The sequence below is a fragment of the Xenopus tropicalis genome, chromosome 1 (genome assembly GCF_000004195.4).
Source record: "Xenopus tropicalis strain Nigerian chromosome 1, UCB_Xtro_10.0, whole genome shotgun sequence".
In the NCBI taxonomy this organism is placed as follows: Eukaryota; Metazoa; Chordata; class Amphibia; order Anura; family Pipidae; genus Xenopus; species Xenopus tropicalis.
In genome coordinates this window covers 154,799,356-154,812,836 of record NC_030677.2, presented here as the reverse complement: position 1 = coordinate 154,812,836, position 13,481 = coordinate 154,799,356, and the positions used below count along the sequence as shown (strand labels likewise).

General features: G+C 37.1%; 1 protein-coding gene across 1 annotated transcript in view; it reads left to right on the top strand.

The window, feature by feature from the left end:
- txnrd2 (thioredoxin reductase 2) overlaps positions 1 to 13,481 on the top strand; it is a 60,961-nt gene that overhangs the window by 32,512 nt on the left and 14,968 nt on the right. Inside the window, 1 exon segment of the mRNA NM_001127015.2 lies at positions 11,739 to 11,875. Coding sequence (NP_001120487.2) covers positions 11,739 to 11,875 — 137 coding nt within the window.

Below are 13,481 nucleotides of genomic sequence, written 5' to 3'. Positions count from 1 at the left end.
GCTTAATTTGATAACAGTGGATTTTTAACAGACAACCTCAGAAAGCATTAATCAACAGCTGTTTAAATCTTCCACCCACCCAGTACCCAATGCAGTCAATCAGAACAGGAGGTGGTGCAAGAGCATGGAGAGGTCCCAAGAGCAGGGGAAGCAAGCACGCATGGGGGGGGGGGGGGTAGAGTGTGAGTGCATAGGAGACAGGGTGCATGCGGCCTAGGGTGCACCGTAGGTAAATCCGTCCTTGATGATATCCCTTGAGAAAAGAGAGAAAACGTATAAATTCTTCATGATTGTATAGAGAAATATTAAAGGGCACTTCATCAAAATCATCAATATATTGTTTACTTCACTAGAGGTGCAGGCTAATAGTTCTTTTTTAAAAAAAATACTTTCCATGAGCTGTAAACCACCTGCACCAGGAGGGAGCTTCTATTGTGGGGCACCATGTTTGGTGATGTATTATATATTTGCATGTGATGTAGGAGCGGAGTACTCCCCCATCTTATGTCACTTGCATATGCATATTGAGTGAGCTGGGGCACTCACTCATCATGAGCATGTATTTGGCTCAACATGGCTGACCACTCCTGGAGATCCTTTCTGTTGGGGGTGGCTTAGCTCTCTTTTAGGGGGGGAATTTTTGGGAAAAAAATTAAAAAGTACATTTCTGTCTTGCAGTTAATTTATGGGGGTATTTCCACTTAAAATGCAAATGTGAGCAGTCACATACAAATTGATTTTTACATTTAATACTTGATTTAATCTGTCTATGCTTGTTTTCTGTGTGTCCACAGAGTTACTTCTCTGAACATCCTCTGTTTCTCTTTTGTATTTAAAGATATGGTAATATTGATTTTCATTTTTTTTTGCACTCCTCACCGGAGGCCCCAGATAACGCACTGAAAGCTAGTACAGACTTTTGGTTATATTTAATAAACACTGACTAGCAAGTAGTACATTTCTTACCTTTTTAATGTCAGTGTTTCCAAGTTTTGATATGTATGTGCAAATATGTGTAATATAATATCTGTCAATCAACTGCTCAAAAGTTTTGATGAGCGTATTTAACATTTTTTTGCTGCTTTATTCTAATTAAGTTCATGGAAAGGTGCATCTGTTAATGTCTATCAAATGGCTGCAAGGTCAAGGGCTAGGGTATTGCTTTACTTGCTTAAACATGTTTGCTTCACTGAAATGGTTGCATCTGAAATATACAGAACCAACATTACTAGGAGGGCCATTTAGTAACGGTTGGAAAAAAAAAAGTTGAGACTTTACTACGCCACAAAACCGTGATGATTCCAAATCTGACAATACGCCATCTAAAACCTATCAAGATAATGTAGAGGTCATTGACAGATGTCCCTTCCCTGGTAGATTTGTTTGCTTTAAAACTTTAGAGGTTTTTGGATTTTTGATGCTGGTTTTTGTGCGACAATTTGAAAAAGTCACAGTTATTGTGTAACAAGTTGTGGAAATTAGTTTATTTGATTTTTAAAAAGAAAAAATTTGAAAAATTAGAGGAATAGATGGCGATATCTGATTGATCTGATTGTTTGGGCTTTGGGACAAATGATCGGACCATATTTACTGGGATCGAGACCATTGGGGCGAGGACCGCCTTAACATGCTGATGTGCTCCTAACAGGATTGTTAAACCTGCCCCAACAACATCTGGCCAGTTTTCGAGCAGATATCTATATCGGGTTAGATTGCATGGCTGAGTGAGGGCCTCATACACGGGCCACAGAGTATTCAGCACTCATTTCAGGGCTGGGCCTGAGGTAGGTAGTGGGTTGACAATTAGATATGCCAGCTGATATCCAATTAGTTTTAATCATTTTTATCTACTGGTATTTATGAGCTGCAAGCTGCCACGGTCCGTAATCAGGAGGGATGACTGAACTATCCACATCCTCCCATTAAGAGATTAAAGGCTGGAGGAAAGCTGTTCTGTTCCACTGCATCAAATTTTAAAGAGAAAGTCATAAAGCATAACATAAAAAAGCATGAGTACAGTGACTGTCAGCACATATAATTATCTTTAATATAGATATAGTGCACCAAATAAATATATTGGCAGATTTGATCAAGACCCTAGAAAGTGCTATATATGGGCACGGTATAGCTGCAATGAGCTCAAATCATAATCACTGAAAATGGCACTCCCAGAGGGAAGCTCTGTTTATGAACTGCAACTCAAGTTCTCAGCAACAATAGGAGTTAAAGTAAACTACTCTCTGGCTTAGCATATTTTTCCTTTATTGGTTCTATTTAAATACAATGAAATATACATATACTTACAAGTATTTCAGTCTTTGCTAGTTTATATAGAGCTGTACCAGGACCAGCCAAGGTGCTTTAGCCACTTGTTAATGTCAGGTGTTGAGGGGTTGTTCACCTTTTAGTTTACTTTTAGGGGCACATTTATCAAAGTACGATCGCTTCCAAATACAAAAAAATCGTATTTTTTCTGATTCTGATTTATAGAACTGTGTGTATTTTCTGCGTTTTTACGTTAATTTGCTCTTTGCAACAAATTTTACGTGACAAAATCGTATTTTTGCAACGAGTACGAAAGTTTTGGATTCATTCAAGCTTCGTTATCGGGACTTTCCTGTGGCCAGGTTAGAGCTGCAGGTTTTCCCGCCGTTTACGATCGTTTGGATACAAAAATTTTGTGACTTTCGTAACGCCAATACGATATTATCGTGACTATTACGTTTTTTTCTTAAGCATTTGCGTGACATTTACGATCATCAGAATTTATCGTATCTAATTCGAATTTTACCCATTTCGGGATTCAAACTCATACTTTGATGAATCTGCCCCTTAGTTTGATGTACAGAGGGGTATTCTGAGACAATTTGCAATTGGTCTTCATTTTTCTTATTTGTAGATTTTTAATTATTTACATTTTTGCTCAGCAGCTCTCCATTTTGGAGTTTCAGCAGCTGTTTGGTTGCTGGGGTCCAAGTAGGAAGTGGTTTAAATGAGAGACTGGTATATGAATAGATAGGTCCTGAATAGATAAATAAGTTATAAAAAGTAACAATAACACTAAAACTGTAGGCTAGCAGAGAAATAGTTTTTTGCCTGCCACAGTCTGTGACCTCCATTTGAAAGCTGCAAAGAATTAGAAGAAGGAGACAAGGAATTCAAAGAAGACCAATTGAAACGTTGCTTAGAATTAGCCATTTTATTACACATTAAATTTAACCTAAAGTTGAACTACCCCTTTAACTGATAAAATATTGCAGGCTGGTCACAAAGGGACTGCACTACAGTTCCTATGGTAACCAAGTAAAAATGATTACAAAAACTAAATAAATAATATCAGCAATTCTCTGTAATCAGATTTCTTTAGAATTTTAGTGATATCTGTCACAGGGCTGCAATTTTAATTGTAGGGGATTGCTGTCAATTTTATCACCAGTTCAGTTAAACAGTGAAACAGAAACTTGTTCAGAGGGCCATGCTTTGATAAGTCCCACATGTTTCAAGATCCTTCTGATCTCCCACGGGGATAATGCTCCCGAGTCTTTACAGCGGGGAAGTTTAACCCTTGAACCAGAGAACAAGCCCTAATACTCCCCTGATCCTTCCATTAATCAGAATATTGCTATCTGTTAAGTACTATACTAGCCTATATTGCTAGGAAAGGAGTGCCAACAGCAGAAAATGTGAGTATTTCTTTAAAAGAACTGTAAATGTCTGAAGCTATTAGTTTATATTCACACATCATGCCTAGTGTATGCTAGAGCAAAGGTTTGTAGATATTAGCTTATTTTTTGTAATATTGTATTTTTGTCTATGACATACAATGTGAGAACTCTAGAAATGGAGAATAAGCAGAAATAGAAACACCTATCAAAGTGACCTCCCCATAAAAGCAGATATAAATATATATACAGGTATCGGACCCCTTATCTGGAAACCCGTTATCCAGAAAGCTCCGAATTGCGGAAAGCCTGTCTCCCATAGACTCCATTATAAGCAAAAAATTCAGAATTTTAAAACTGATTCCCTTTTTTTATGTAGAAATAAAACAGAACCTTGTAATTGATCCCAACTAAGATATAAATAATCCTTATTGGATGCAAAACAATCCTATTGGGTTTAATTAATGTTTTATTAATTTTTTAGTAGACTTAAGGTATGGAGATCCAAATTATGGAAAGACCCCTTATCCGGAATACCCTTGGTCCCGAGCATTCTGGATAATGGGTCCTATACCTGTATATAAATATAAATGTAAACTTTACTCAGGACTATAATTCAGCTTATAATGTCTCTTACAACAAACATCTTTTCATAAGGAAATTGGCAAAAGGCCTTGGATCTGGTTCATATTCTTTCCTCATATACTGTTGGGCCATACATATCTCCATTTTAAGCCTGACCAACTAAATGAAAAATAGTAGGAGCTTTTACTGTATGATCAGATCAAGCACAGTAATTTATACAAATAGAGAAAATAAACAGTTTTGCTGAATAAAACAAGTGCAGTTTTTTCTATGCAAGGTTCATCTATGCTTGATATATTTTTGGCCTAAGAGCATTGTTTTATTGAAAATGTTATTTAAATATTACTTTTTAAATTAGTCTTATAAAGTTCATAACTTTGCACTAATCAACATTAAACCTAATTTGCCAGTTTGCTGCCTAGTTTTTCAATGCAGTCAGACCTGCAAAATATCAGCATCCTTTATGGAACTTATAGATTAGTATGATAATGCACTCTCAGTGTCTACCTCAAGATCATATATAATAAACAAGTTAAAAAGCAAAGGGCCAAACACAGACCCCTATCATATAAGAAAAGGCTCCCTTTACTGCCATTTGTTATCTATTCTTCAGCCAGTTCTGTATCCAAATATAAATATTATGTCCCAAGCCAATATTCCTTAATTTAACCAGTAACTTTTTGTGTGGTATTGTAATAAATGCTTTAGCAAAGTCTAATTAGATCACATCAACTGCCATTCCAAAGTCCAGATTTCTGTTCCTCTCCTCAGAAGGCAATTAGCCTATTATGCATAAAACCATCCTTGTACAAACATATAGTTTTGTGATTTTCAATGTTTTCAAGTATCTTATTCCTTTTTACCCCTTAATGATTATTTATATCATGTTGTATGGTAAATCTTACTTGTAGTTTACACACTAGATTTAATATCAATTCCATAATTTTAAGGCATGTGCAAGTACTGTACATCTGATTTATAGGTCGAGAACTGTCAATCTGACCACATACAACAAACTCTCTGTAATTCTGCCCTAAATGCTACATGCCACATGGAACTGCACAATTCCGTGCCTCTGTCCTCTATTTTTTAGAGGACAGAGGCACGGCAATTAGAACTATGTATTCAATATGATTTAATATTTTGGCAGTTAAAAAACTGCATTTGTTTGAATGTTTAAGCTGTAATATTTAACACTATATAAAAATTACACAATATATTTATTATTTTATGTATTATATTTAGGTGTTTGTGGTTCACATTTTGTAAACTTGTTTATGCCTGTAGGTTTGGCAACATCATATATTGTATAATATAGAGTGGGATTGGCATGACTTGCACTTTTTAAATCCAAGCAAGTTGTATCTATTAACAAACAGCATACATCACTGCATCTCTTATTGTACACCAGACATGCTGTAACAAATACAAGGAAACATTGCCAAAAACAGTATGTTCTGGAGCCTCTTAGGCTAATGGCACGGTTTTTAGGCTGAACTCGACGCTGTATGCATTGTCATAAAGTAGTGATGCCCAACCGGTGGCCTGTGAGCAACATGTTGTTCCCAGTAACCTTAAAGTAGGTGCTCATTTTTAGCTCCTGTGTTGAAGGCAAGATTTGGAGGCATAAAAACCACGGGGCCTATTTATTATAAGGTGTTTAATGATTAATGCCTGAAAAACAGTGTAAAAATCTGTGTAAAATAAATGGCAAATTTATCAAGATGTGGGTTATATTTTACAATGCTTAACCTCCATATTTAACTTTATTATTTTACACCACTTTGCGTAATTCAGTTGAAAAAATGTAAGCGTAAAGTAAGTTCAGGCTTAAGTCACTCTGAAATGAAACCAATAAAAAAAAAGTGTTGGATGAACACCATATTTTCCCATAGCATTTTCAAGCGGCTATTTCATTTTACGCCAAGCTTTTTACACTGAAGTACGTGGTTGCTTTTTTACCCCCACAGTATGATAAATAAGCCCTCGTGTACTGCCCATCAGAGCCTTCTGCAGGCTGCCAGTTCACATGGGGCTGCCAAATAACTAATTGCAACCCTCAAGAACATTTTATGCTTGTATTGCTACCCAACCCATTTTACATTTGAATGCGGCTCACTGGTAAAAAGTTGAGGGACTCTTGCACTAAAGGGTAAATATATACATTCATATATTTGCCCTTGAACTTGTTCCACTGCACAGGGCTGGTGTATTGTTTGGATTGTAGAGAAACCCAGCTTCTAGTCATTGGACCTTTTCCTAAACAGTGCAGAAAAATAATCATATGTTTCCATAGTAGCTGCCGCTACATTTCTTATTCGTTATGTATTAATGTGTGCCTATGTTCTCTGGGCTTATTTATCAATTTTCGAGTTTGTGAATTCGAATTTGTTTTTCTAAATCGAATAAACTCGCATGCTGAATGGTCACCAATTTATTAATAAGGAAACTTTGAATAAGAAACTCCAATATCTTGAATTTTTCAAGTTTACGACCTCGAAAAGTTTGAGTTTGAAAATTTAGCTTGACTTTGCTTATGACAACTCCCATTGACTTTTATAGAAACTCGAAAGCTTTAGATGGGGAATTTTAACATTTGAGTTTTTGGGTTCTTTGCACATAAATACCAGACATTCGAGTTTTCCAACCATAACTCAAGTTCAAGTTTTTTAAGCACCAAAAAACTTTAATCGAGAAAAAAATCAAACTTGACCGTTGATAAATCATCCCCTTAGGCTAGCAGCTGCTGTACTCTAAATGAGGGCAGATCAAATACCCTATGTACCAGCGGCCTAACATTTGCCTCCATATAAAGACATAATGCCAAGAACTCATCCCTAATGAGGTGCTCTTCATGTAACGGTATGCTTTGCCTTTACTGATTCAGTTACATCCTGATTCACATCATCTGCGTGGGCTTTTACATTCAGATCTTAATGCTGAGATCTTATTATTGTTTCCATATTTTCTTTCTTATGTTTAAAGCTTCTGAAATGAGCAGCAGGTCCGTCCCTTCATTTGGCATAGAGAGGACTTATATAGGAAAATATATTAAACATGTCAGAAAGCAGCCAATATTTTTTATTTTTTTTGTATTTGGCTCCACAAATTCACAGACCAGTACCTCGACACATTGGAGAAAAATTGATTTACGGGAGGTGGAAAGAAAAAAAGCCAGACTAAGGAGTCAGGGGATTAAGACTGCATGTGAAAATGTTGAAGCATTTAAAAACCTTAACAACTTGACTAAATGCTTTGGGGTCCTCCTTACAAAATGCTTACAAATTTGATACAAAATCCGATTGCCAAATGTAATCCTAGTTGAGGAATTTGAGCTAGCGTGGCTGGCTGCCATTTAAGATCCAGTATTAGAGTAAAGTTTTAATTGCACTTTGATATGTCCAGGAGAATGGGTTTGGAAGTCAGAAAGTGAAAATGTAGGGGTGTTTGAGAATGGAGGGTTTTTTTATGCGAGATTAAAGCAAGCTGTTCACAGGTGGGGACAGTAAATCGGAAAACCTTAAGTGCTTTGGCTTTGACAAACTCAGCTGTTGTTTTTGTCATAGCATACTGGGCTTGGTAGTTATGCGCTGAATGGAGTTCATCCCTGCCCTTGCGTGCTAAGCTGGCTTTTGGCTCCACACAGACAGGAAAAGGGGGAAGCTGGGAAACCCCATTAGCTATCCATTTGCAGAACATCCAGACCAAAACTCTCAATACACAAAGAGCTACAACAGTAGGAAGTTGTTTCACATCCGAGCCAAGATAAGGTCCTGGAGGTTTATTATTTTTGTTGCTTGATAGCATCAGCTTGGAGAACAGCGGGCAGAGAGGGAACAGCAGATCTCCATCCCCGAGGGGATGACAGGAGGAAAGACAGACAGATAGCCAAGTGCCGACAACTTGAGTCAGAGCTCCCAGAGGAAGTGTTGGTTTGAGCAGATGAAATTTATAGGCAGAGATCCTCACCAAGGCCTGCAGAGCTGGGCATTGTTGTTTTCAGTGGGAAGGAGGAAGGTGTGAGGGTCTCTCTGCATTCCTGACAGATGTAGGAAAGTATTTCTGTTATTGATGCTTTTCATTTAGAATTGACAAGCGAGGTTTTTCCATGTGTTTGCTCCAAAATTGTCTGGCTCCTACTTCAAAGGACTTGTTTCTTTTCCATGTCAATACTCCTTTTGTGCCTTTTGTTTGCCTGAGTTTCTACTGCTTGTTAAATGTCCAGGTAGAGCCCTTCTTCTCAATTCAGTTTGCTTTCTATTGGAAAATATCAAATAACAATTATTTTTTTTTAAAATTGTTTTGCTATTCACCTTACCTTATTTTTTGTTGTTTTTATATCCTCTGGTGCCGTTGGATTTTTCCTCCTTTTGCCTTTTGGCATTTTATGCCTCGGGCCACAGAATTGCAAGACAGGCCACATCACGATAGCTGATGCTAGTTTATACATTGGGAAAGTTGTTTTTTTTTATATATCAAAGTAAAATAATATCTGTTTATTTAACAATGGTTATATCATTGTGCATGTTGTACTTTTTTATTAAATTGAAATAACCTTTAACTGTGCCCTCTGCCTAAATTCCTGGCACATCTGTTCTATCTGAAATGAATACTCCTAAATACAACAACACAGAATCAATTAGCCAACATGGTTTTGTAGTACTTCAAGTCTGAGATCACATTTCATTTTGCCTTTGTTACACATGTTATGATAGTTCAGTTGTGTTTTAATACAGAGTATGCTAAACCAGCCCTTGTCAGGTAATCCTATACTGTACCTGTTTTCTTCTTATTAGCAGTTGTGTTATTGTTAGTGGAGGGCATAAATGTGCATATTAGAGCGATTTATGAACACATCGCTATGCGGTACTTGCATGCAATTTGCCAATACCTGCAAATTAGCATTACACTTTGGTGGATCACGTGAAAGTTATTGTGCACAATTAAATAACTTCATTTGTAGACAAACTGTGTCAGTTCCAGTATGTGTCCATAGCGTTAGCTTCCAATTCACTGGACTCAAGTAATTTTCTATGTAGGTGCAACCCACTTAAAGGAACAGTAACACCAAAAAATGAAAAAGCTTTAAAGTAATACAAATATAATGCACTGTTGCCCTGCACTGGTAAAACTGGTGTGTTTGCTACAGTAACACTACTATAATATATACAATAAGCTGCTGTGTAGCCATGGGGGCAGCCATTCAAGCTGGAAAAAAGGAGAAAAGGCACAGGTTACATAGCAGATAACAGATAAGTTCTGTAGAATACAATAGTGTTTTATCTGTTATCTGCTATGTGCCTGTGCCTTTTCTCCTTTGAATGGCTGCCTCCATGGCTACATAGCAGCTTATTTATATAAATTATAGTAGACTTTCTGAAGTAAACACACAACTTTTACCAGTGCAGGGCAGCAGCACATTATATTTTAGTTACTTTTATACACTTTCATTTTTTGATGTTACTGTTCCTTTAAAGGAACAGTAACACCAAAAAATGAAAGTGTTTTAAAGTAATTAAAATGTAATGTACAATTGCCCTGTGCTGGTAAAACTGGTAAGTTTGCAACAGAAACACTAATATAGTTTATATAAATGAGCTGCTATGTCAACACGGGCGCAGCCATTGAAGTTGGGAAAAAGGAGAAAAGGCACAGGCACATAGCAGATAACAGATAAGCTTTGTAGAATATAATGGGGTTTTATCTGTTATCTGCTAAGTAACCTGTGCCTTTTCTCCTGTAAATGGCTGCCCCCATGGCTACACAGCAGCTTTATTTATATAAACTATAGTATTCTTTCTAAGGAAAACACACCAGTTGTACCACTACAGAGCAGCATTACATTATATAGTAATTACTTTTATACACTTTCATTTTTTGGTGTTACTGTCCCTTTAAGAAACTAGTGACAGTTCAAAGTTCCTGTTAATTCCAGCAGGGTTCCTTTTAGTACATGTGCACAATTACTCATAGCACATCGGAAAAGACTGAACAGCCATATTTGTGTGTGCCACAAGTTCCTGTCAATATTTGAATTTGTGCTTGTGTCTATAAATAAGCCCTATATCACCAGTTTGTCATTATTTGAAAGAAGCTAATCATAACAAAAAGCAGAGAAAGCAAGATTAACACCACTGAAAGCATACTTTATATGCAGATAATTTTCTGACATGAAGTATATCATTTACATTTTATTTATTGTAAGGGGCATACTAAAGTGAACCATATACTACAAATACTGAGGTGCAATTCACACTTTGGCCCCAGATTACCTGTGTGAGTTGGCTGAAGGTTCCAAGTTCCAAGGGAAAGCTTGATTGGGCAACTCAAAAAGTGGTTTAACTTAAAGTGGCCATACACAGGCAGATTTTAGCTGCCAATTCGATTCCTTTAGACCAATTCAGCAGCTTATCTGTCCGTGTACGGGCCCCCGATGGGCCTTCCCGACTGAGATCTGGCCTAAAATTGACCAGATCTTGTTTGGACAGGTTTGACTTTCCATCGAACTGGAAATCCCATCGACTCATTGATGCAGTCCCCAATCCGACAAAGCCTATGCCCTCTGCTGTAATTCGATCGTTTGGCATATTGGGAAGATCTACTTGCTTGGCGACCTCGCCAAACTAGCGAATCTTCCTATGTATGGCCACTTTTAGTCTGATCCGATCAACACTGAGATCATAATAGGGTCTTGAAAGGACTGCATCAATCACCCTTGTCACACAGCATTTTCATAGCTGCACATTAATGGGCCATTAAGTTGCTCAGGGGGAAGGCCGTTTATCAAAATTCGAATTTGTATCATTTTAGAGGTTTTTTTCTACCATGACTTTAACTCACTTGTTAAAAAATACCTAATGCCTAGTTATTTATTAAAAACCACTACAAAAAAAATGGATGCTGAAATGCGCAAAAAAAAAAATTTATTACCTCGAATCGTGAATTTTACATCCATTAAATAGCATGAATAGCTGGACCAAAAAATACAAAAAACTAATAGCTCAAAGTAAAAGTACCAAAAAATACAAAAAACGAATACCTCAAAGTAAAAGCACCAAAAATTGTTACTAAATAGTCTGAACTGAAAAAGTCAGTGCAAGAAAAGTCACAGAAAATCATGAAGAGCCTAATTTTTTTTTACTTTTCGCATGAATACCTAGACTTTTTAGAATTGTAAGATTTAGCTGGCATATTGTCAGGTATTTAGCATTTGGATGCATTTGTGTACATGTACATTCATGTACATTTCCAAGAGGATGCCAAAGAATAGGTGCTCAGTTGTGTTCTTCTTAGATGTGACATAATTGTATTAGGGCAGTGTGGTGGGGTATGCTAGTGTGTAAAATTCATACCTCTGGTTGGATAGTTTTGTTTTACTGTATGAAACGCCATGCAGAAATCTCAATTCTTTGTCTAGCCATTTCTGTCTTAAAAAGAATATTGATTTTTTTTTTTTTATGCTGAATTGATTTTATTTTTTGCCTCCTTTAGGACGTGCTGCTGAAACCCAGTATCTTAATCTAGAGAAGGTGGGAGTGGATGTCAAATCAGACACAGGAAAGATCATTGTCAATGCTTCAGAAGCCACGTCTGTCCCACACATTTATGCTATTGGTGACATAACTGAGGTGTGGCATCCATAAAAAGTTTTAGCATTGTAATCAGTTGTTACTTCCTTATCTGCAAAGTATTGCATCAATATGTTTCCACCGTCTCTCTTTTTGGTAATGTACATGTACAGTGGTTTGATAAATTGCAGCTATCACCGTCTTTAGCTAGCCTGTTATCACCGCCATCTTTTCTATGTATCAGTCCAACCCAAATGCATTTGGCTTACTGTACTGCTGGCCAGCCCACAGCCTACAGTCCACACCTACTGTCTCAGAGGAGAACTGCTAGAGAGCTTAATGCCTTTTCTCAGGAGAATCCTCAGAAAGTATGCACAGACAATCTTTAATTTCTTTATTTTTTTAATCCAGTTGTTCCCTGGCAAAGTAATTCCCAACCAGTGGCTCGTGAGCAACATGTTTTCATGTTGCTCCCAGTGGCCTCAAAGTAGGTGCCCATTTTTTTAAATCTCTGGCTTGGAGAAAAGTTTTGGAAGCCCAGAGACACAGTTTTACTCTAAGCAGAGCCTCCTGCAGGCTATCAGTCCATATAGGGGCTACCAAATGCCCAATCACAGCCCTTATTTGGCATCCTCAAAGAACTTTTTTCATTTTTGTGTGGCTTACTAACAATTTTTAAACAGCATGTGGGTCATGAGTTAAAAAAAAAAAACAAATTTGAGAATCCTTGCCTTAGCATGATGGAGCTTTTACTCAGTATTGCTTCAATAATCTTGTACTTTGTGGTCCAATAAAAAGGTTGAGGCAAAAAGGCAATGCATGGATCAGAAACATTTTTTAATCTGACTAATGTCACAAGTCTATTTGATATGTGTTACTCTCAGCATATGTAGTGCTGACTGCTAATGCTTTAACCAATAGCACTCATAACAATAACCTTGTGTTTATGACACAAAAGGTATGGGCTGGATCTGGTAAAATCCAACAATATCTCCAAACAACAGCAGGTACCTTAATATATTCAGATTCATTGGAAAACAGGACTTAAGGCCTAAGACTTTACCTGCTTACTTATCTTAAAGGAAACTATACCCCCGAACAGTGTAGGTTTTTATAAAAAAATATATTGCCTGAAACAGCTCATATGAAAAACCCTGCTTCATCTAAATAAACCATTTTCATAATATACTTTTCTAGTAGTGTGTCCCATTGGGTACTCCTAAATAGAAAACTGTCATTTTAAGTACTAAGGGCTGCTCCCATGGGATGATACAATTCATGGTGCACACATACATGCTAGGTCTCATCAGCCAATTAACAAAGTTTTGACTTTTACTTCATTCCCTTTAATACATAGACTGTAGACTGGAGGTGAGTTGTCCTTAAACAAATTCTGTAATCAATGCAGTACTAAAGTCCTGATTGTTTAATGCAAAGTGAGCACTTACTGCAAGATGTTTGGATAATTAGCCTCCCTGGAGGAAAAACTTGGAGCAGCACATTTATTTGCCACATCAATCTTCCGGCGTTTTCCCCTCAAACTGTCGGATTACAACATGTTCTTATTCTTCAGTGATGGCTGCCAGCCGTGCTCCATCCAAGCTGAGCATGGAGTCACTCACGTTATTTAAAGAAACCTACGCAGCTTCTCTGTAAATCTGTGTGG